The sequence below is a fragment of the Cavia porcellus genome, unplaced genomic scaffold, assembly GCF_034190915.1.
Source record: "Cavia porcellus strain 051 isolate PalLab524CR breed Dunkin Hartley unplaced genomic scaffold, mCavPor4.1 scaffold_33, whole genome shotgun sequence".
NCBI classification, from domain to species: domain Eukaryota; kingdom Metazoa; phylum Chordata; class Mammalia; order Rodentia; family Caviidae; genus Cavia; species Cavia porcellus.
The window spans coordinates 19,508,535-19,532,833 of NW_026947516.1; the positions used below are offsets into that span (position 1 = coordinate 19,508,535).

The 24,299-nt window shown below is 37.5% G+C and overlaps 2 protein-coding genes across 10 annotated transcripts in view; both read left to right on the forward strand.

Moving 5' to 3' along the window:
• Positions 1-4,317, forward strand: part of Nhs (NHS actin remodeling regulator) — a 332,473-nt gene extending 328,156 nt beyond the window's left edge. For all 5 annotated transcript variants that reach the window (XM_005002183.4, XM_023563612.2, XM_063242939.1 and 2 more), the window contains one exon: positions 203-4,317. In XM_005002183.4, the coding sequence (XP_005002240.1) occupies positions 203-809 (607 nt within the window). In that variant the 3' untranslated portion in view covers positions 810-4,317. The remainder of the gene's footprint in view (positions 1-202) is intronic.
• Positions 4,318-5,639: 1,322 nt separating this feature from the next.
• On the forward strand, positions 5,640-23,983 carry Scml1 (Scm polycomb group protein like 1). Of its 5 annotated transcripts, XM_013148902.3 has the most exons (8): positions 5,835-10,643; positions 11,799-11,903; positions 12,448-12,525; positions 15,828-15,932; positions 16,312-16,579; positions 16,676-16,798; positions 18,347-18,498; positions 22,749-23,983. In XM_013148902.3, exons 1-8 carry the CDS (start codon positions 10,623-10,625, stop codon positions 22,872-22,874), a joined length of 978 nt encoding a protein of 325 aa, XP_013004356.2. In that variant the 5' UTR covers positions 5,835-10,622; the 3' UTR covers positions 22,875-23,983. The 5 variants fall into 5 exon arrangements, with proteins under 5 accessions (XP_005002255.2, XP_013004357.2, XP_013004356.2 ...); XM_005002198.4 differs by lacking the exon at positions 5,835-10,643 and adding an exon at positions 5,640-5,815 and having other exon boundaries at positions 16,312-16,798; XM_013148900.3 differs by having other exon boundaries at positions 5,836-10,643; positions 16,312-16,798.
• Positions 23,984-24,299: the final 316 nt, after the last annotated feature.

Consider the following 24,299-nt stretch of genomic DNA (forward strand, 5'->3'; position numbering starts at 1 on the left):
TGTCAGAGAATCTCCCTTAGCCTATGAGCGCCACAAGGGCAAGTAAAGTACTTAGGCTTCATCTCTATGTTTAGTATCCTATCATACAAGATGAACTTAAAATGCTCCTTAAATAGATGCATGAATGAGACCAAACAATTTCCATTCCATAAAAATGTACATGAACTCACATTTTTGCCCCATTTTTTCTTTTCTTAAAAAGATCCAAGAGGAAAGTACTTGGAAGAAAAGATTCTGGGGACATGTCTGTTCGAAGCAAATCTAGAGCTCCCCTTGGCAGCAGTAGCAGCAGCTCCAATTCTGTGACTTCATCCAGCAGCAGTGTGACAACCGCAAATAGCCAGAGGTCTCCTGGTCTCATCTACCGGAATGCCAAGAAGTCCAACACTTCCAACGAAGAGTTTAAACTGCTGCTCCTCAAGAAAGGCAGTCGCTCTGATTCCAGTTACCGCATGTCTGCCACTGAGATCCTGAAGAGTCCCATCCTGCCCAAACCCCCTGGGGAGTTTACCGGGGAGTCCCCGCAAAGCCCTGATGATGTCCATCAGGTGTCACCTGGGGCCGAGGCATTGTCTCCACTCTCTCCGTGCTCCCCACGAGTCAATTCAGAAGGGTTTTCCTCCAAGAACTTTGCCACCTCAGCATCAGCAAGGGTTGGACGTTCGCGGGCGCCCCCTGCAGCCAGCAGCAGCCGCTACAGCGTCCGGTGCCGGCTGTACAATACGCCCATGCAGGCAATCTCCGAGGGTGAGACCGAAAACTCGGATGGAAGCCCGCACGACGACCGCTCCTCCCAGAGCTCCACATAGACTGCCTGTTCCGAGCTGTCGCCAAACGCCCAAACCCTTAGTTAGGAGAGGATGTAGGAACGCCGCAGGGGACTCAAGAGAAATCGCAACAAAATGGGGGTAGCATCACTGTTTAGCAATGAATTCTAAATATATGCTGGGGAAACAGAAGGTGGTTTAATCATTCTTGATTAGTTTCCGTGTTTTAAGTAACTGTACCTTCTCCCATGGTTTTCTTAAGCTTAGTTTGAGTTACCCAATCTCATTCCCTTAGTGGATACAAAAATATCTAATTTTCGTGAAACCTACACAAGGTTTTCCCAGAGCTGCCTATTCAGAAACTAAAACCCTCACTGTCATGATTATTTAACAAGATGAAATTACTCTGGAGGTTTGGTATTTTTTTACATTAAAATGAACTAAAGCAAAAGTTAGAAGAAAGAATTACACATATGTAAATACCATATTTTTGATAAAAGTGTGTAAATAGATTTATCAATGATGAGTGGACATGTGGCCAATTATCTACTGCACACCAACTGTTTATAGAACACAAAAATAAAGTGTAATGGTTGTATTCTGTGAATACCATTTTCCTATGAAATACCGTATGTAAATGTCCACCAATATTTCTAAGTGATAAACCTCAAATATGAATTTAAAACTGCTGAAATAAAGGAAATCTTGAGGTCACATACAGAAATATGATTAATTTTAAAATAATGAATTTAAACCTAATTATTTTTGTGACAAATTACAGCATAAACAAAAAGTAACAGCAACTCATCGCTGTGATTTGCCAATATGGTAATTTGGACAGAATGAAAAGCATGCTTTTGATTTTTTTTTTAATCAAGAGAAGTTATCGTTCTCAACACAAAGCCCTGAAAAACAGCATTTGACAGTGTCCTTTAGTTTTTAATTTTTTCATTGGATTGCTTTAAAGAGAATGGGTAGGGAAATCCGTAGTTAATTTTAGGTTATGTTTTATATTAGGCTACTGGGTACATAAACAGTCATAATCTAATGACTATACTCTTTAAACTCCTGGAACAGTTTAGCAATTAGCTCCAGGTTCTTAAACTAACAAAAATTAAACCTAAGCATGCCACAGAGCTATTGATTTATCAGTAAGTATTTCAGTGAAGCTTTCTCTCTGTGCTGATGAGATTCATGCTACCTAAAAACTAACAGAAATGACACTGTGAACAATGTATTTGGGGAATAGGTATGTGTATATGCATTATTTATATTCACCATTAAACTGGGAATGGGGAACAGCTCTGGTTCACAATGCTACATACAACTGAGTTTTTGTCTGGTTTTACTATATCTGCTTGATGGCAAAGAGGGGGGTGGTGGGTGGGCAAGGAAATGTCAGGGCAAATGCTCTGATAAAATGAAGGCAGGGAAACAAGCTGAATTACTTGAAATTACTTGAATTTTCTTGTCTTAAAACTGAAACAAATGAGTTGAAATCTGCAAGTGGTTTTTACACCTCTGATTTTAACATGAACTGATACTAATGTTCGGGATCATATGTCAGAAATATAAGCAGCTGTGTACTTAGAATAGGTTTCGAATGGGAGAGGTAGAAAAATAGAGAGAACTCAGAAGGGATATAACCTATAAAAGACTAGAATGTAATTAGAATGATAGAACATACCAGGGTTACCAAGAAATTGATAAGCAGCTGGCTTAAAGCCTATGCAAGTGGTATTTGGGAAAGCAGGATGTGTGAAAGAGGGTTTGCAGTTTGGAGTTTACTTGTGCAAAATGAACGAGAAAGCCTAGTCTAAGAAGATACCGTCTTTTAATAGAAATGCTTTCTAAGATGTTATACATTAAGAATTAGAGAATCTGATTGCTGTTGGTGTTTTGTTTGTTTGGAAAGAAAAAAAAAAGTCTGGCTTCTATGATTTGTTTTTACTACCAAATTGCGTTACTTATTTTCTTGTCATTGTCGTCTGTAAAATGGGTGCTGGGGGTGGAGGGGTAGAGGAAGAGATTAAGATGGGGGAAGAGAGAAAAAGGGAGAGAGTGTGTGAATGTGTGTGTGCACGTGTGTTGGGGATAGATAAGCTACTGGTAAAGGGTTTGAACATTTACAAAGTGTTACACTTTTTATTAAAAGAAAAATCATTTGGGGTTTGAAAAAAATCAACCATAATTTCTTATTGGAACACATTAATTAAGAAAACCAGCATGGTTTGGCACCACATGGGAACGGGAACAAATCTGTCTCATGCTTTGAAAAATACATGTGGCAAAATTTTAAAACTAAAGATTTTAGACAAATGTGATAATAAACCATCATTTCCAGTCACAATAAGTGATCTTTTGTAATTTTCATAAAAGCAGTTCGTTTGCAGTATGGCTTTTGTGTAGTTAGGGGTTTTTTAAGCGTGGAGAAAGGTATGTGGGCTTTAAAAGTAATTCTAAATCTTGAATAGAAAACACATGAATTGGCTTTAATAAAAATGTCACCTTTTTATTATTGACATTAATTTAAGTAATATTACCATATATATTTTAAAATACATATTGACTTGAATTTTGAGGCAATAAGATACCTTCTATAAGTAATGATCACAGAATTAACCCTTATAATATAGTTTTACTTATTTTGTTTACTCTAAAAATCTATAGCAGAGTTTCTCTATTTTATTATTTCATAGATTTAAAAAGAAAAAAAACCCAAGTAAAGATGGATTTAAATTAACTGTGGAATAATATTGAGTAGCAAACTTTAGTAAAAAAAGGAAAGCAATTCCTTAATAATTTGGAATATTCTGTATGGCTTTATTACATAACAAAGAAGACCAAGATTTAGAGCTGTCTTTAACATCGCTGCTGGCTTGAAGCAGAGTACACACATTAGGTATTGTAAAGAACACCAATCCAAACTTTTCTTGTGTTGTTTGCACTGATGCTAATTTTTTTGTTCTTTTATGTTTATACAACATGTTACGTTGTGTGAGTGAAAATGTTTCCTTTTTTTATATCGGCTTTGATTTTTGTTCTTTTGGTTTTGGCTAAGTAGAGGACATGGACTAGTAGTAGCGAACAAAACATGCTGTTTGCTCTTGCCAAAGGTCAGTGAGTGAGTAAGTCTGCTGCAGTGGTGGCACTTAGAGAATTAGATCGTGACAAAGATTTAAAACTATCAAGAAGGTTACAGTGTAACTATTTTGGTACTAGAACCAGTTCATGCTGGCCGAAAAGACAATGGTTTAGGGACTTGCATCCATTTTGTATTTTTGTAATATTTGTAAATACGAACTTTTTAAATTGTTGCAAAGATGGTTTCTTTTGTAAGATGTTTTCAACGTTTACATTCAATCCAAGCCTTTGTATATTTTAGAGCTGTGCAACACTTTAAGTCTTGTATTTATTTTTAGTAAAAACGGTGACAGTTTCATTGTGAACCCCTCTCAAAAAATGTACCAGAAAAGTTTGATTACCTAGAAAGTGTGTATAGAAACTGCAAATAAACGTGACTGCAATTAAACAACTGGTTTTTCCCTCATGTTATGTAATTGTATTCATGGGGTTTTACAAAGATTTTGTTGCTGTTTTGTTTGTTTTTTGATTTTTTTTTTTTTTTTTTTTTTGAGACAAGGTCTTGCTGTATAGTCTAGGCTGGTCTGGAACTCACAAGATGGCCTAGGCTGGCCTCAGACTTGTGGCATTCCTCCTGCCTCAGCCTTTTGAGTGCTAGGATGATAGGCATATGCCACCCCACCCAACCACAAAGTGTTTCATAGGAAACTGGATGCGAAGGAGGATTTTTTTACAGCAAAAATTGGAACAAAAAATATAGTATCTAGAATGGGCACCAACCACGTTTTGTATTTGTCAGAGAAAAACTCATTCCAACATAGAAGCTACTTTCACTGTAAATCTTTCTAGGCCAGGAAAAGATTGATGGTTTTACTTTGAAATATCTGTCTGCTTTGACTTTGGTAAGTGTTCAGACCGTGCCTGCTCCTCAAAATGAGCATCCTTTGATATATGTAAAACAATATGTCACACGGCCTGTAAAGTCACCTTATGTAAAGCAGACTTCTGCACTAGTTCTAAGTGTTTTCCTATGCTGTCTCATGTATTCTCGCTATTGTGTCCATTTCACAGATAGGCAAACCGCACAGGTTGGTTACTTGGCTTGCCCAAATCCATACAGCAATTAAATGATGGCCCTGGGGTTCAAAACCAGCAAGCGTGGCTCCAGGATCTGTGTCAGTTCTCTACTCCAATTTGTGCTTGTTGAAGACTGGAAGTCATTTTCCTCGGGTTTTTACCACACCAAACAGGCAACTACTAAAGCCAGGCACCTCTGTACATTCAAATTTAAGCACTGACTGCACCCCTAGAACCCAGTCAACATGGACATCTCAGCCATGGGGGGGGAGGTGTAAAGGCCAGTAAGCTTCAAATGAGCAAACAGTGAAAATGGGAGATCACGCGCCCAGTTGCCTCACCCTTGCTAGGTGTCCCCCTAGAACAGCTGCAGCCAGGATGAGTTATCAATACCAGGGGTTCGCACTGCGCACTCCTCTCTCCTACAGCCGCATTCCGACTTGGCAGGTGTCAGGTAGCAGAAATCCGAGATTTGATGCCCAGCTATAACAGTAAGGCGACTGGCATCTCTGCCTCAGGGCGGGTGACAAGCCCCCTCCCCTCCGCTGTCTCCTTAGCAACGCTCCCCTGCTTAAGGATCCACCAGATTGACTGGACTAACTGGGGGGGGGGGAATCAGAGTCCATAGGCAGCCGCTGATTGGTCGCCAAGGTTGTCCCCGCCCCCCTGCCCTGCAGCGAGAGGACTAGCGAAAGCCCCGCCAGTCCCCGGTCCGCGCGCCGTCTAGGCTCGCGACATTCACGTGTCGCGAAACCAGACGTGGTTTCCGGCAAAAAGACCGTTGTAAGGGTCCTCGTGACTTTTAACGGCCACACCCAGCAGCCGGCCCTTGCCAGCTTCTTCTGCATCTTGTGGAGGCTGCAGCGAGAGGCCGAGGACCAGAAAAAGTAAGTTATTTTTTCCACTTCTTGAACTTTTCAGTCTGGGGTGTGCGGGAGCGCAGAGGCTGAGGACCGCAGCCCCGAGAAGGGCTTGGCGCGGACTCCCGGGGCGGGAGGGGATGGTTTTCCATCCTTTGCCCTGCGTGACGGAGGCGAGTGGGGATGAGGCGGGACCCCAACTCTCAGACTTAAAGATGTCGCAGGTTCGCGAGTTGACTGCCACAGCGTCTCTTGAGATTGGAAAGGTGGATTTGAGGGCTGTGATGGTGACCGCGTTTGGTCAAAGATTGTATAGCCTCACCCTTTTAGTGTAAATATACCGTGGAAGAAAAAAGTAAAGAAAGATGTAGGGTGTTGTGGAGACGTTGCCACGTGTCGGGAGCCGCTGGAGGCGAGTAAAAGTGAAAGATGTTGGGACCCTGTAAGGCGGCGAAGGCGTTGGTGCCCGCCGCCAGCCCTTCTAACTGTGCAGCAGCTCTGTGCCCGGGCTGGGCTGGGATTTCGCTGCTTTATTCCGGCCTTTGGCGGACTCTACTGGTCTCTGGAGTTGGATGGGCCAAAGTCTTGACAGAGGATTGAGAAAGTGATTGGCTTTTGTGTTATCCGCCGTTTTGTTTCTTTATGAATTGGAGTCATTTAGGGGTAGTCATAATTTGCCTTGTATTTTTTTCGTAGAGGTCCGAGGATATCGCCGTGTTTTCAGCCCTTTTTGTGAACTGTCTTTGGTTGGATAAATTGATGGCAAATGTTTTTCATGTCTTTTTAAAAATGGCCTTTAAGCCGGGGATTTAGCTGAGTGGCATAAGTGTCTGCCTGGCAAGGTAGTGAGTTTGATGCCCGGTAAACACCCCCCCCCCAAAAAAAAAGTCTTTAAAAAAATCGGATGACTTATTTTCTTCCGTTGTCAAAAGTTTGGATTTCTCTCGTAAAATTTGAGTTTGTTTTAAGTAAACCCATTTTGATGGGCTTTTGGATTTAAAGATTGTAACGCATTTTATGTGATCTAGTCATGTTGAGCTCTAAGATAATGTTTTAAAAGCAATAATCTTGTACCTTATGGAAACAGGTGAAAATGAACTGGTTTATGATGTGCTTGACATTAACCATACATGATGCTGAGTGCTTAACTGTCATTTAGTTTTACAGAGATCAGTGGAGGTAGACAATATTCCTGTTTTTCAGGTTTAAAATATTGAGGAACAGAAAGGTTAAATGCCTGCCTAATGTAAAATAGCAAACACTGCAATTTGAATTTGGATTCAAGCATTTCTCACTAAAGCGCAGCATCTTGCACTTTACAAGAAAGAATTGCTATATCTGCAGTGTACAGATCCTATTTATGCGGTGCACATTGCAAACATATTGTGACTGAAAATTTTTTGCATATGTGGTTTAAAAACTAGTGGTTCTGTAGTGTAGATATGGTGAACACTAAAATAGTAGTTGGCCTATACAGTGGGGCCACTTGCTGTCTCTGCCAGGCATTGTTTTAAACATTTGTTTGTTTTGTCTTAATAACCCTATGAGGTTTACATTGTTTTTATCTCTATTGTACAGACTCTTAAAAATGGAAACAAAATTATTAAGTTGTCTAAAGTGACATAGTAAATGCAGGAGGTGAGATCCAAACCCAGATATTCTGATTACAAAACTAAAGGCTTACTGCTGTTTGATCCGGCCTCTTACGAAACTAGACATGTACAATAGTTGCCTTGAGAATATTAAAGTATAAGTGTTCTCGTGGGGAAGGCAGTGTCCCATCTAAATAGGGTGATTGTTGACATGGTACCTTTGCTTTTTGGAGGTAGAACTTGAATTAAATCTTGAAGTTAAATAGATTCTCCTAGATGGAGAGAGTGCTCAGGATATGACAGGAGCCAGAATCTCAGAATACAAGATCAGTGTTGATTTGTAAATGTGTCATAAAGATAAAACTGTTAGAAGCACAATGGCAGGCTTAATGCACACTGCTCCTGTGTTTATCTGTGACTGAGTATTGGCAGCACTGTAATTAATCCAAATCAGGAATTGTCTGCCTATAAATTTATGGTGGTCATAGCCACACTTTGTCTGCAACATGACAGATAGTAAATATTTTGGGTTATGAGTAAAGAGCCAAGTGGTAAGAGGTGACCTATGAGGGATGGGCAGAGTCCTTAAGGACTTTGCAAGCCATGGTAGGAGTCTGGAGTTTATTGTGTAATTGTTATCGAAGGGCTCCCCAGTGATTTTAAAAATAGAGCAAAGAAGATCAAAGATCATTGCAACACTGCCTAGTTATGAGACTTAGGTGAATTACGTAAGTATTCTTTGCCTCAGTTTTCTTATAAGGAAAATGGAGATAACAGAAACTACTTCACAAAGCTGTCAGTAAATTAGTGAGATAGAATATCTAATCAAGAAAAAAATAGAATCCAAATTAAGTTAGAGGTAATGATTTTTAAACTGATTTTGTTAGCAAATCTGTAATAGTGATGAAATTACTGTCCTTCCAGGTAAAAGTAATTTGTCAAAACAATTCAAGAAAAAGAATAATTTGAATAGAACAGTAAACATGGAATAACTTAGAAAATGTTATAAAATCTGTGCCCGTATGGTTTTTTTTTTTTTCTAACATTCGTTCAAACCTTTAAGACACAGAAATTCTGGCATGATGTAAACTTTTTCAGAAAGAAACTTTTGTAAAAAGAGATGGAAGACTTCCCAATTAATTTTCCAGAGCAGTCTTGATACCAAGAGTTTATAAAAACACACCAATATTCGCTCATTCATTGATTGTGAGAAATGTACCAGTATAAGATCGTAGAGATGCAACCAGTTTCTAAATAAAATACCCACCAATTGAAAGCCTTTGCTATCTAACTGGCTGGATATCTCACCCTAAGAATGTCAAGAAAGGTATTAGTATGTTACAACAGTAAGTCAAAAGAGAAAAGTAATTTAATCGTCTGATCCAAAAAGCCATTTGGGACAGCGATTGAGCTAGCGGTGTAAGCACCTGCTTGGCAAGGGCAAGTCCGAGAGTTCAATCCCCAGTACAGAAAAAAAAGTCATTGGATACTATCTATTGTTTGTTCTGGTTTCAACCTGTGTGCATAATCAGCAGAATACTTAGTGTGTTGTGGACTAACTCCAGCAGCCCTCTTTAGCTTGGCATAGCTAGGGGAAAACTTTCAAATACTTTTGAAAGTACTTTCAATACAACAACACTTTTGTTTCTAATTTATTGATCCAATATTTGTACTTCTAGGAATCTTTTCCATAAAACATCTTGCAGCAGTGCAAGCTTGTTTTTCAGCGTTCTTTAAAAGAGCAAAACTTTAGAGTAACTTGAATATTCATAATTTAAATAAATCATGAGAGTATTTACAAGGTAGAGTACTAAATATTTGTTAAAGTGACTATAGTGTATTTAAAGGTGGTGGTTTGGAAAAACTTCTCCTGCATGCTTTGCCTAGTTTCGACCTTTATATGAATTGAATTGTCTGCTGTTCTCTTATTTGCATGGACTTCTTTAACTCAAGGTTGTGCTTGTGAGGTTAATTCTTGCTGGGGGCAACAGTAGTTGGCTTATTCTCATTGCGGTTAGTCTTCACTTATGTGAGTACATCACAGTCTGCTTGTTGCTTATGTTAGAGTCAGAATAAAAACATAGTTTTAAAAAGTACAATTTGGTGGAAATTAAAACTCAAATTGAAAGTGTTTTGTAACTTGAAATTTTTATACATTGGTCTGGGAAGCAGGAAAGAGATGAAACTTGAATCTCTTAGTTGTGCCTCTCATTGCTGCTGTGGGTCAGGATGGATAAAGTGAATGTAACTAAGGTATCCCTCCAGTACCCGTGACAGAGCTGTTAAAATCAGATCTGAAGTAACAGATAGAATATGGTGGTGTTGTAGTCCGTGTCTTGTTCTCGTTTGCTCCATAGTTATGTGACTCTGAGGCACATCTGAACCTTTAGAATTCTCAAATTTCAGGCTTATATTTCACATCAATTTATCTAGATTTAACCAAAAGTCTAACTAGTAAGGCAATTGAAATGAAGTGGGGAGCTACACTCAGTGTGTTTGCACCCCAGGTGCAGAGGCAATGTCTCCCAGGTTTTCTGTTTCATGCTTCGAGAGGGCCCAGTCTAGCACAGACCACTGGTGTAACTTTTGGAGGCACTGCTTGAGTGAAAAGCACTTTTTTGAGTTCCTTTATAGAAGTGGTTAGCAATCACGTTTCTTGATCAGTTGTTTCCAGCATATATATATATATATATATATATATATATATATACTCAGTAGATTTTAAGTTATAAAGCGTTCAGTTCACAGTTTGGGATTGTATTTAACTTTGATTTTTAATTCTAGTCATTAGCAGTGTGGCCTTTCAGTTTTTAAAGTCATGATCTAGTGCTGCAAAATGTAACTCCATGGTAGAGCTCTTGTAGCACTTGCAAAACTCTTGATTTGATTCCAAGTATGGGAAAAAAATTTAAAAAGGATTCCAAATTGCCCATGGAGGAGCTGAGATTGTAGCTCAGTGGTATACAGGTTGCTTGATTGACCAACTAAGGACATGTTTGGGTGTGATCCCTGGTACCCAGCCCCTCAAGAAATAAACTGCTAATGAAAAGATTATTTTGTCACTCTCTAAACTCCAATTTGACTTGAGATGTCTTTCTGAAATATCCATATTAAGGTTACTTAGGTAGTAAGTATATTAAGTAACTTTTTTATGTATTGCTTTTCAGGAGTAGAAGGTTTGCCACTCTTAGGTGACTAAGCAGTTTCACAAATAATTAGGCTCAACTCAGAGGAAGTACACAATGTGTACCAGCGCCAGTGAGGTTAATGTGGTTTGTATATTAAGTAGAAAATGTCTATGTTCTTTTCATAATTTTATATAGTTCTTTTCTAAATTTAGTAATTACATAGTTAAATGCATACATAGATCATAAGTGAAATTTTGTTATGAGTTTTGACAATGTTATAAAACTTCTGTGAACATCAGGGTACAAGTGTCTTTGTGAACACAGCATTTCTTTAGAGTAAATTGAAGTTGAATTGTTAGATCATAGAGTTGATGTAAATTTAATTTCATGGGAATCTCCCAAATAGTTTTTCAAAGTGACTGTGCTATTTTTGCATTTCTGTTACATACTGATGTGTTTCTACTGGCTGCAAACCAAAATATAGATTACTAAACTATACAAATGTGGCTCAAACGCGAAACATTTAGTCTTTGTACCACCTAATGTTTCTCATTTTTAGAGATAATTTAACTACCTACCAAAAGTCAGTTTTGACATAATTATGTGAAAACACTTTGAAAAGCAAAGTCCCTATACAAGAATAAGATGGTATTTTAAAATAAGTAATAATGCATAGCTCAAAGCCAAGTAATTTCTTTTGTGTACTTTGAAACAGAAGCATACATAGCCACCAAATGATTTTATTTTCACTCAATCTTAGTCAAAAGATCCAGAAGCAATTGAAATCTGTTTAATCTGAAAATTATTCTTAGAATTCATAATTAGTTCAAAAAACCAAACTTATTAATTTGAAATTTAATGGTTATTTATATCCCTTCCCAAAAATGCTTTAAGGTGATTTAGAAATTAATTTATCAAGAAAAAATAAGTGTTTAAGTATTTCCTATTTTGACCACACAGTGGCACTGTTGGATTGTTTAAAAATCAAAAGCAATGTAACATTCTTTTGTTCATGGTTAGAAATGTTTGCTTTTAAAACAGTTTTCATGTAGATAAGTCTTTCTACCCTAAGTACATAAGGGGTTAAGCTCAGTGGAAAATGTTGTCTTATGTGTAGAAGGGTTAATGAGAACACAGTTTTGCAAGTACACTCATTATGTAGTCATAGTACTTATAATGGGCAAAGGTCCTTCACAAATAGGCCTTTGGAGCTTCTTAAAAGTGAAATTAAACTCCTTAGCTTTTTTATTAGTTCTTTTATCTTTCCTTTTCTTAATAAATGTTCCTCAGGCAAGGTCACAAAGCCCCAGTCATGGAGAGGATGAATATGTTGATATTGCCGAACAGAGCACTATTCTTTATCCCTCTCCAGAGGACAACACATATATGAATCCTGTAAGTAATATTACTTGCTATTAAAAATTTTACCATTTTCAAGAAAAGGGTTTAAATTCTTTGTATACTTAATAAAGTATTTCTTCCTGTTGAATTTGTATGCTTCCTTGATTAGACAGTGAGCTCTTAACTGTTTTATTTCTCCCGTTTTCTTCTGTAGTAGGAAATTCAAAGCAGTTTTGTACTGAAAATTTAAAGTAAGATTCTTTTAAAAGGCCAGTTCTTTCCTTGCCTCTCTTTTTTTTTTTGTCTTTTTCCTTTTTGTCGGTACTGGGGATCGAACTCACAACTGCCTGCTTGCAAGGCAAGCACTTATGCTGCTGAGCTAAATCTCCAGCCTCCACCTTGCCTCTCTTCTTAATTGATAATTGTTATTTCCATCCTCATAATAGTGTGAAATTTTATTTCTGCTTTATATTAAAACTTTTGAAAGATTGCTGAAAAATAAAAATTTAAACAGATAAGTATAAAGCAGTTTTTCTCCCTAGTACACAGTGTGTCTTTTACAGAAGTGAGATCATTAATTACTTTTAAAATATTATAGCAGGAACAGTTTCAATATGACAGAGCCCAAACAGATGAGAGGCTAAGACCATTTCTGGATATCATTGGCCATTGTCAGGTATGAAAATTCTGTCTATTTAATGTGTTTTTTGGAAATGTAAAAGTGAAAATTCACCTGATCTCATATAATGAGAAAGTGAACAATTTATAGAAATCTTGCAATGTAGAATTATTTACTGTTACCACCCCACTGTGATTATTTTTTAACAGTTTCTAGTTAGAATAGGATTTGCAGATGAAATTTTTGAAATAGCAAGATATGGACTTTAGAGCCTTTTTAAAATAACTAGTGATCAAATGTAGTTATGTCTCTCATCTAGATTGCTTCACATTGAGTAATTTCCCCTACAAAATCTTTAAGGGATATTGGCTGTTTGGATGGAACTTAGTATATGCTTAAATGCAGAACAAGATATCTCCACTGAAGCAAAATTGCAGCCCATCAATATTTTGTGGAGCTGGGCGTGGTGGCATACACTTGTAATCCCAGCACCTGGGAGGGTAAGGCAGGAGGATCACCTTGAGTTCCAGGCCAACCTGGGTTATATAATAAGTCCAGGCTAGCCCGAACTACTATAGGGAGATCTTGTCTTTTAAAAAGTGGAATTTTGTAAAAAATAAGCATGTTGGTAGAGATTGATAGAAGTATATAATTCAAGGGTTTTGTGATCTACATACCCCAGAGGTAATGCAAGTTTATAAAAATGTGTTTCTTAACCTCTAAATTTTCCTGTATAGAATGAGCTGGCATACTTTGAAAAGTAGAAGTCTGCATGCATCTTTCTCCTTTTTCCCATTGAAGACAGAAGTGGGAAGTCCCATTTGACCCAGCTATTCCACTTCTAGGCATATTCCCAGAAGAACTGAACACATCATACCACAGTGATATATGTGCACCCATGTTTATAGCAGCACAATTTGTAATAGCCAGATCTTGGAAATAACCTAAGTGTCCATCAACTGAGGAATATGTAAAAAATTTGTGGTATTTTTATGCATTGGAGTACTACTCAGCTATAAAGAATGATCACATTGAGATATTTATAAATAAATGGAAGCAACTTGAGACCATACTCATAAGCAAAATAAATCAAACTGACATGTGTAAATACCATATAGTCTCCCTAGTGTAAGAAATGATAAGAGTACATAAGAGTTTATGGTAATCATGATTCCCCATTACGTTGCCTTGAAGCCTTGTGTTTTCATTCATTAGTTGGAATCGTTTTATTCTGTTTTGTTTGATTTTATTACGTTGTGGGTATGAACAGCTATTTTGAAGAAAACAAGACATTATGGCAGCCATTGCTGATTTAATATCATCTTGCTTTGAAATCCTACCATGTTTTTTGTTCTTCTGTTTCCATTGGTTCTATCATGTTGTGTCTTACTGGATTTAATATGTGTGATAGTATCAACAATTTTTTATGGAAAATGAGATAATGTAGTAGCCATTTTTCATTTTCTGTTATTTGGTTCTGAATGCCCTGTAATGGTTTCATTCTCTTGAATGATTTTATACTGTTTCGTTATATTTGATATTATTGTATGTGAAGTAAGCTCAGCTATTTCAAAGAAAGAGACGTTATGGTAGGTACTGTTAATAACCGGTTGTCTTGTTGTGAAGTGCTGTGTTGCTTACATTGTTCTGTTGTGATCTGCTTTGTTCTGTTCTCTTTTGTCTTAATCTCTTTAAAATAAAAAAAAGTATAAAAAAGTTTTTTTTTAAAAAAAGGATAAAAAAAAAGAAGTGGGATCTTTACTGGGACCACTCATGCCTTGAGGGGAAGATGTGCAGAGGTGGCTGAAGCAGCAGGGAGTTTTTCCTCACCAGCTGAACATCTGTCTTCCTATTTTCTCTCTGTGGTTGGGAACACACTGTTCTTTTCTGCCCTGTCTGACCTTCCATGCATTTTCGCCTGGTGAATGCCTTCTCTCCTTTCCCTCTCAACCCAGACGATATCATCACTGAGAAGCCTCCCTAACTACCACATTGGTTTCAGTCCTGCACTTCTGGGTGTGCTTAGCCTTTGGTGCTTATCTGTGTCATGGCGCTGTTGACGATAACAGCAATAATACTAATAGAGCTCTGAGACTGTTGGGCCAGTCGTGTCGGTGTTGTTACTGTTAGTATTTTTTTTTTAACTTTTTATTGGTACCGGGGATCGAACTCACAACCGCCTGCTTCACGACCACCTGCTTGCAAGGCAGGTGCTTATGCCGCTGAGCTAAATCCCCAGCCCCATTACTGTTAGTATTAACATGAGGCTATAGTAAGGTTCTGTCACCAGGAGGATCCCAGGAGATATTTTCATCCCAGGTCTGTGCATGAGGAAATCGAAGCACAGGGAAGTCATGTGACTTGACCAAGGTCACACGGCTAGTAAGTGGCAGAACTCTGCACTGTTTGTCTCAGCACTGCAGGCCCACAGTTCTCCCACTGGAGTACATTTTGGGAGCACCTGGAGGTTTGCTGACATTCCAGCCCACTCAGGTCTCCATTCAGTAGGCTTAGGTGGAGCTGCATTGCTGCTGTCTGGCAGGCTCGCAGGTGATGGTTCTGATCAATGGCCCACAATTTGAGAGCCACTGTTCCAGACTTTTAGATACTTGTTCTGTTGAAACCATCTGCTCTCTCTACCAGTAAAGATGGCCATTCCTCCAGGACAGGGGTGCAGTTTTTTATTTTGTTTTTTAAAGTTTATGTTCCCAGCAAAGTAGATCTGACTGGTAGTAGCCCCTCAATAAGTGCTCATTTGAATGAATGGATGAATGAGGAAGTCTTTCTGACCTTTTATTTTCCTTTTGGTTGAAATTTCTGTGTATTTTAAGAATCCTCACATTTTTATTACATTTTTACTTGATGGATGTGTGGGAGTTGTGCACTCACTAGTTTTGTAAGTTTGTTAACTGCATGATTATAAAATATGTTGAAGCCAAAAGTGACATCTGTTATATTTGATTCCATGTTCTTTTCAGAGCAGAAAATTCACTGTTTAAGGCATTGCATGGAAGTTCACTCTTTGACCTTAAGCAGATCTGAGTGTTTCTTTCCTGAAATAGTACCTTCCTTTGTGTGAAATGACCACATCATAAATGGGATGGTGTAGAAGGCCTCTGATGCATTTGCTTTCTCCTTCCAATGTCCCTGTGAGTTTGAGTAGGATAGTGGCAGGTCTGGGCTCCTTGTCTCAGCGAGATGGACTCTGTGTCGCCCACACCTAGGCCTCAGATAGGAAAGAAGTTATTTCTGGAGCTTTGAGAACTTTCCTTGTGTCTTGCAGTTAAAATTTAGCTCAGTAGGATTCTCACATGTTACTTTTCTTTTGAAATAACTAATAATGCCTTTTACTATAATAGATTATATATGATGCTGTTCAACAACTGGATAAGAAATTCGATATTATTGACAGAAAGTTGTCAAAAATTGAACGCTCACGAACGAAATACTCTTGGTCCTATCGTGTAAGTAGCGCTAAAATATTGTCATAACTATGATTGTTCTGTCTTTTAAAGATGCCAGTCAGGAGGAACTGATATAGAACTAGTAACTGTAAAATTAGCAAGGCTAATCTACCCTTACTGTAGGAGCAGACAGGAACTGAAATTTTTGGAAGAATACTGAGGTTTAATTTTGGTAAATATGTAACAAGTATTTTTCTGTTTGTACTTAAAATAAATGAAGCACAATTAAGATGTAGGGCTGAAGGAAAATAAGCATTAATCTTAAAATTGAAAGAGAATTTATTGTAATAATATAGAGCAGTGTTTCATAGAAAATCACTAGTAACATATTGAGTATTTATGTCTTTTTTATCCATTTGTTGGGTTTGTGTCACTTCAGAGGCCACTGGGACATTCAAGAAAGCATCCCAGTTCCCAAGTTTCTAACAAAGCCAAATCCGAGGAAATGGAGATGTCAGGGCATTGCAGTTCATTTTCGCACTCTGAAAGTTACAGCCCAATTTCACCAGTTCGCAGACCACAAAATACTGGTGATAGAAACAACGTGATCTCATCTTTTCATTACGAAGTATTACCAGGAGAGATGGAAACTCTACAGGAACGCGAGCAATATACTGGTTCGCCAGCTCAATCCATCTTCAGTGGCGGTACTCACCATGACCGTATGACAAGTGATGATATACCTGCGCCTCAATTGCTCTGCAGCCCCAGGTTTCCTGATAATGCCACCTTCTCTGTTGCAGTTTCCCCAATAGCACCTGCAGCTCCTCTCACCCAGAGAGAGCCCAGCCTGACACATACGTTCGCCATGGGTAGCCCAGAGAGAGAGCCTACTAGATCATCCTTCCGAAACACATCTAGTTTTGGTGAGCTTGAAATGACACATATTACAAATAGTACTATTTAACTTGTATTTTTCAACATCTTTCTTACAAACTAGTACAAAGTATTTGTTTCCTATTTTGAGGGCTCTTTTTACGTGACATTTATGATAATGATTAACATTTATTAATTGTACGTTATGTGCAAGGCACTGTGCTCATTTATTAACACAGTTCTTCCCCACTGATATCCTTAATGCCTCATTGTATGTTTTCAGTCTTGTACTTTTCTTCACCCTTTCCTCTGGATAAATAATTCTAAACACTCCTAAGATCACCACATACCAGATGATAGGAAAAAAATGCTGTGACTTTGACTAATTCATACAAAAAAGATAATTTGTTTCAATGTTACTGGGTTCTAGAGAATGCCAAAACCTCCTTCTGTGAATCCTAACTTTAGCAGGCCCAGCATCCTCTTTCAGTAAATGAATACTTCTCAGGACACAAAGAAATGTCAGCACAGCTTAGTGAACAGCATAGCTGTTGAGGTCAAATTATTTCATAGCTCAGTGTTTCTTTATTAAAAATATAAAACTTCAATCAGAATATCTACTGTCATGCAATTAAATATGAAAGAGAATTTTTTTAAATGTCGAAGTTACTTTTCAAAATATTAAAGTTAGTTCAGCAGAAAATAATCTTATTTTCTTCTAAATCCAGAATAATGTTTAAGCCATGAAAGATGAAAATTTAAAGAGCAAAAGTGATGCTGAATTGAATACACTGGTTTTTTTTTTTTTTAAAGTTGATGAATACAAGTTAAATCATGCTGCTTGTGCTGACTACAAAGTGAGTTCAAGGCCAGCCTGAACTGCATGGTGAAATCCTGTTTCAAAAAGACAAAAAGTGCATTTGTAATACATGTCATTTCAAACTCACGATATTGAATTCATGAGAGATTTGGGAAAAAAACCAGTTTGGGTCACGAAGTTAATGGGGTTATTGAAATTTGTTTATTAAAATGAATAATTTTGGGCCAAGCATCCTAATAGTCACAAGGCACTGAGTTCCATCCTTAGCACACAGCAACAACAAAACAAAACACAAAAAAAACCCAAATGTAAGCAATTATAAAACAGTAAATTTGGGGATTTTCCATTGTTTTTAGCTAGCAAAACAAACTATTTTGGGGAAGGGAGAGAAAAAATTTAAGAGAAATTCATTGAAACAAATTTGAGAGTAATGGGTTAGATTAGATCAACCTAATTTAACCCAAATAACATATCTTTTGCCTGAAGACAAAAAGACCTTAAATAGTGAAGCCTTTTCTGTGTGTGTGATCTCTGAAGCTTTTAAAAGGAACTTCTGAAGCTGCTTCTGCAGTTTCAAGAGGTCAGATGGGATGCTGCTATTCCCTGATCATCTTTATGTAGGTTTTGTTTAGACTTCACAGTTGAAATCTTGTGTCCTTGCTTGGATAGTTAAGAGAAGGTTCTAGGACTGAGGCTATTACATCCTACCTAACATCTCTTCTTTCAAGATAATGATCAGATGAAATATGACTTTTCTTTTTTTTTCTCCCCACTCAAGCTACAAGTTCTCCAATTGAAACTAATGCTGCTGTTAGAAGACTAACCTTGCCTGATGACCCTGTTAACTGGTCTGTGGAAGATGTGATCCTGTTTCTGAACCATACAGATCCTAAAATATCAGACCCTCTTAATCGCCTCCTGAGGAAACATGTAATGTATCTTTTGATCTGGTTTTCCTGGTGCCATAATCCTTTCAAATGACCCTTCTATTAGATGCTAAGTTGTGTGGCTGGTGGGCAAACCCTGCCAACTAATTTTTCCATTTGTGAGAAAGGTTATTTTGTGCAGTGTTAGATCCTTAAATGGTAACATAATGATAGTTCTTTAAATGGGTGTTCATGTGCTTAGTATATTAAATATCTTTTTTTCATAATTACATACTATTTTATTCATAATCCAGTGTTTAAAATTGCATGGCTTGACATAGTTCATTTTTAAATATTAAACTTATTTTTTCTTAAAATTCGCAGGGTGTTTATAAAGTATCAAATGCTTCACTCTTCAGATTTTGTTTTTAATAATTTTTATAAAGTAGACGCGTATTCAGGGACTGCACACTTGGAATAAGCTGCTCTCTAGTGTTTTACACATTCTTTTCTTTTTTTAGTTTTTTTTATTTAAAGAAAAGGAAACAAAAAATACACGGAGATTAAAAAAGGGTAGAAATAATACAAAATTACAGAAAAATAAACAGTAAGAAATCACTGGTTGATAAGTTACATATTGTCATCTAGGAAATAGCTGTTCAGGTTACAAAATTAAAGTATTTAAAATGACATTCAAAAAGTGACACTGCAAACAGTTCTGCTCAATGATCGAACAAAAACTCAGTAATATGGTTATCAGTCCTACACACTTGTTTTACATCTCAAAGAGGGTAAGATTAAACATATCAAAACAGAACAAAGCAGTTAAAAAACAATTTAAAGAAATACAGATTTCAAAGCAAGTCCACTGGAGATCTTCACTGTCTATCAAACTGTCTCTAGTTTCTTACAAATAGTTGTCCCCATCTTCACCCACATTATATACATATTGCATATTATAGAACTAATCAAATCATTACAGGATGATGAAGGCTTTTTAGGTCTTCAAGATCTAACATTGGGGAAGACAATAATAACTAATATCGCATCTCTCATTCTCTTTGTGGTAGTCGTCCCCATCTTTACATATGCTGAAACTGAACCTAAGAGACCAGACTAATATCATTCTGATCAGTGAATAATAGTATTGCTAGAATTTATATTGTAATGCTACAATAGCATTGGGTTTCTTAGTGTCTCTTCTTCAGAGTATCTGTTCTTACATCTTGCATTATATCATCTGTTCCCGTAAATAATTTTTTTAAAAAATCTCGTGTGTGAATGAGATATATCTTTCCTCTCTGTATTATAGGGAAAAACAAATCACAAGACAGCAAAACAAATTCCTAGAAAAACATGCAATGGATCAGACATTTAAGACCACAATATAGGTGATCTTCTGTAGTTACTATGTTTTCTCTTATTTTCAATAGATTTGTCCACATCATCAGCTTAATATAGTTAAACATAGTATTACCTCTTTTTATAAAAACACAACTTTGAAAGCATTGTAGGATTTGAGAGCTGTTAATAATTAATACCAGTATGGATATCCTTTACATCTTGTCATCTTCAGAGTAGTTGCCTCTACTTTTAGGGTTGATACTAACAAGCATACCAAATTCAAATAAAATCAGCCAAGGCAAACCCGTGGTCCTATGAATCGAATTCAATTAAGATCAGTCATAATAAGACAATGTAAGTAATACAGGATTTCAGTTTAAGTTAATGGGAAAGTAAGGATAGTTACCATGGTATAACCTGCTATTTTTGGGTCAGATGTCTGTGCCCTCAAATCTGACATAGGTGGACAGACCAGAACAAATTAAATTCAAACTAAATATGACGATAAGACTACTGTGTCTTTTAAATCCTGATACACTCTTAACAATGACCTCTGCCTTTTTTATAGTGTTTCAGAGCTGTCTATACTAAAGACTATAGCTTACCATCTCTGCCTCATGTCTGCTACTCCACTTTACTGCTATAGTTTGTCCACCTTACTCTCTCATTCCACTGTCTGCCCCGTTGATTGAGGCCTCTCTGCCACTGTTGCTGGAATCCTGGTATCCCTTCCTCTCTTTCTCTGGAATGTCCTTCAGCACTCTCTGTAGGGTTGGATTGGTGGCCACGAACTCCCACAGTTCCTCCTTGTCTTGGAAGCATCTTATTTCTCCATTAATTTTGAGAGAGAGTTTTGACAGGTATATGAGCCTTGGTTGCATATTATTTTCTTTCAGGACTTGGAATATTTCTCCCCATTCCCTTCTTGACTTACGAGTTTGTGTTAATAAGTCTGTTGTTATTTTGATAATTTTCCCATTGTAGGTAATCTGCTTCTTTTCTCTGGCTGCTTTTAATATTCTGTTCTTTTGGTGGATTTCTGGAATCTTGATTATTATATGTCTAGGAGTAGATCTGTTTTGGTTGTAGGTAGTGGTGTTCTGTATGCCTCTTTTATCTGGATATCATTTCTTTTTGCTATACATGGGAAATTTTGCTTTAATATATCTGTGAATATTCTTTGTATTTCATTTTTGGTTGCTCCTGCTTCCTCACTCACATTTTTTATTCTTAAGTTATGTGTCCTTTTGTCATCTTCTAGCCTTTGAATTGTTTCTTTCTGGTTCCTTGTTATTTTTAAGAGGTTTTTTTCTTTCACGATCATATATCATAAATCTCTCTTCAAGTTTCAGAAGACTGTCTTTAGTTTCTGTCAGGGCATTTTGCCAGTGTTCAATGGAGTTTTTAGTTTCCTGGTAATCTCTTTGGATCTGTTTCATGTATTCTAAGTTATGTTTAAATTCTTCTTCAGAAGTTTCTCTTTCTTTTCTGATTTCCTCAGTTCTTCCATCTGTGTTCTCTTGGGCGGGGCTTGTCATTTCTTTAATTAGTCTCTTTATATCTTGCCTCACTTGGATCATGAGTACAGCTTTAAATTCATCTATGAGATCATGGAGGTATTTTTTAATTTCAGCTGATGCTGTGTCCAGTATTGGATGGTTACTGTGCTTGTTCTCTTCAGTGTTTACTTCTCCTGGGCTTATTTTCTCATGTTGGGTAGCTGGAGATTTTTTTTTTATTTTTATCTCTTATCATGTTTCTGGTTTCTTTCAGACTGGAGTGTCCTGGGGGTCTCTGGCCCCCTCCGTATAGCTTAGGGCCTTTCAGAAGCGTGCTGACTTGAGTTTTTGCTGACTTCCCAAATTTGCTGTTATCTGGGGTAGGCAGGGATGCAGGGACGGTGCAGGCTAGCCTCCAGCCTCTGTGCCAGTCAATCGTAAATTAGGCTGTACTTTCTGGATGTCACAGAGTTGCGACTATTTTGTATCTGCTTATTGGGCCCCAAGCAGAGGCTTGGTTCAGCCCCAGCAGATCCTGCCATTTCTCTCTGTGCCAGAAGCAGCTGACTAATGTCACTGTGGCACAGGGTTCTGCCCCAATCCCAGCTGTTCTCTTCCAGACCTCTCTGTGCCAGGAGCCCCAGGACAGTGGGTCTGCCCAATTCCAGGATGTCTTCCACTAGTTCTCTGTATGACACTGAAGCCAACATGGTGCCAGGCTCTGCCAAATTTCAAGATGTCCTCCACCAGACCTCTCTAAGCCAGGGGCAACTCGGTGATGTCACTGAGCCACAGGTTCTGCCCAACTCTAAGATGTCTTCTGCCAGACTCTGTGTTATTGAAGTTGCCGTGGTGGCGGGCTCTGCCCTATTCCAAAATGTTCTCTGGCCAACCACAGCAGCCCCGGGACCCAGTCCCTAGTACTCACCAGGGCTTGGTGCACGTCTTCCTCTTGAGTCTACTGCACACTACACTGCTTGCCTTCACTGTGTTCCCAGCACAGCGTGGAATGGTCAGAAAACTGCACAGCATTCAGCTTAGGAGCTCCAGAGCTTTTCACAATCTCCTCTGTTGCAGCGGGGCAGTCCTGGCTGCTTCGCAGGGTCCCGGGTCTCAATTTCCAGCAGTCACCAAAAGCCAACACAGCTTTTCCTGTTGGGTCCACTGGTCAGTTTGCTGCATTAAAGGCGCAGGATTTGCAGCCTCCCGTTATCATCCTTCGCAGTCTTAGCACAACTTTAAATCCTCCAGCCGTGCTGTCTTGGGTAATAAGAATCGTTATCCATTTGTCTGGCCCTCTCCATGTTGTCATATTCTAGCATCTAATACGATTTCTCCAGAGAGACTCTCCGCCCAATCCCCGAGCAAGCCGCCATTTTTGAAAACTCCCACATTCTTATATATAAAGAGAGAGGCATTGTGATCAAATGTGAAAGTATTATTAATAGTTACAACTCTCTTCTTTCTGTAGGAAATTGATGGGAAAGCCCTGCTGCTGCTCGACAGTGAGGTGGTCATGAAGCATATGGGTTTGAAGCTGGGGCCATCCCTGAAACTATGCCACTACATTGAGAAGCTTAAAGACGAAAAATCCTAAGTGTTTTCAGAAATTTAAATTTTTACCAATTCATGCTGCTGTTCTTAGTTGTTGTTTTGTAGAAATGGTTCCTCTTAAAATGTCATATCCAGAATTGGAAAACTATGTTGTCATCAAGCCTACTTCTTTAAAAGCCATTTAACATGTTAGTATTCACATTCAAATTCGAAGTTCATCTCTTACGTCTTTTTGTTATTTTCATTATATAGTTTATAGATATATTTTATGCAAGAGATATATTTCATACAGCATACAAAGCCAAACCACTTTGATTTGGAAGAGGAAATACCAGGCATTGACAACTTTTATCATTTAGTTCATGAGAATTTTACCTCAGCAGAGAATTTAAAGTTAAATCTGTAGCCATCGTGTCTTTCTCAAGTAATATGATACTGTCGTGTGCTTTTCATGTTTGCACTGTTTCACGTTTATATTTTATTTGAACACAAGTATACACACAAATAAGTCTTTACTTTTTGATTTTAAAATGGCTCTTTGGGCTGTTACAGAGGTAATGAGGAACCTTTTATTATTAAGATGGTTTTTTCTCTAACTATATATGTATACAGCATTTGCCAACACTGGTGCCTCTCAACTTACTCTTCAGGGAGTCAGAAACAATCTCTAGAGTGGTTTCATTGCAGGGAAGCTCTCTATCCTGTGCAGTGTGTCTAATTTGCCTAGTTCTGAGCCATTTGCCCTTCTAAACTTTGGAAGATATATTAGTTCTAATTGATTGTTTTAAGCTATGTTTCATAATTTATTTTTTAAGAGAAATATATTATTCTGTTATTATTTATTATTACATTGTCAAGCTTTGAAAACTTGTTAATAGTGTAAGCCATTTGTCATAAATAATAATAAAATGTTTGCCAGGTGCTAGAAAACCAAATATTCTTTATATACAAACGTAACTATTCACTAGATACATGTGATTTAAAGGATGTCTTAATTTATGTTATTCATTATGTAAGATGAGATTCTAATCTAAACTTTATTTTCTTTCAAATTGTTTGAAGATGCTGTACTATTTATCAGGTCTTTGGAAAATATTATTTCATTCTTTTCATTTTTGAAATATAATAAAATTAAATAACTTGAACAGTGAATGCCAGAGCCTCAGATTTTATTTCACTTGACTTCATCATATTAAATTACTAAATTAATGTGTTAAACTTTAAAAAGAGCCAATCTAGTAAATGTTGTGGCTTTATATTTCTAATTCTCGAGTTTTAAAACATGCTCTGATTCTATTGGTAAATAGATACATATGCACAAAGGGCAGTAGCCTTAAAGGATACCCCAGGAGGCTCACAAGATAATTAATGAAACTGATCAGTGAGTTTTATTTGAAGTTCAAAACCTTTCTTGCTGACAATATTCTGGATTAGGTGAATGTGACAGAAAACGCCAGTGCTTCCCCCA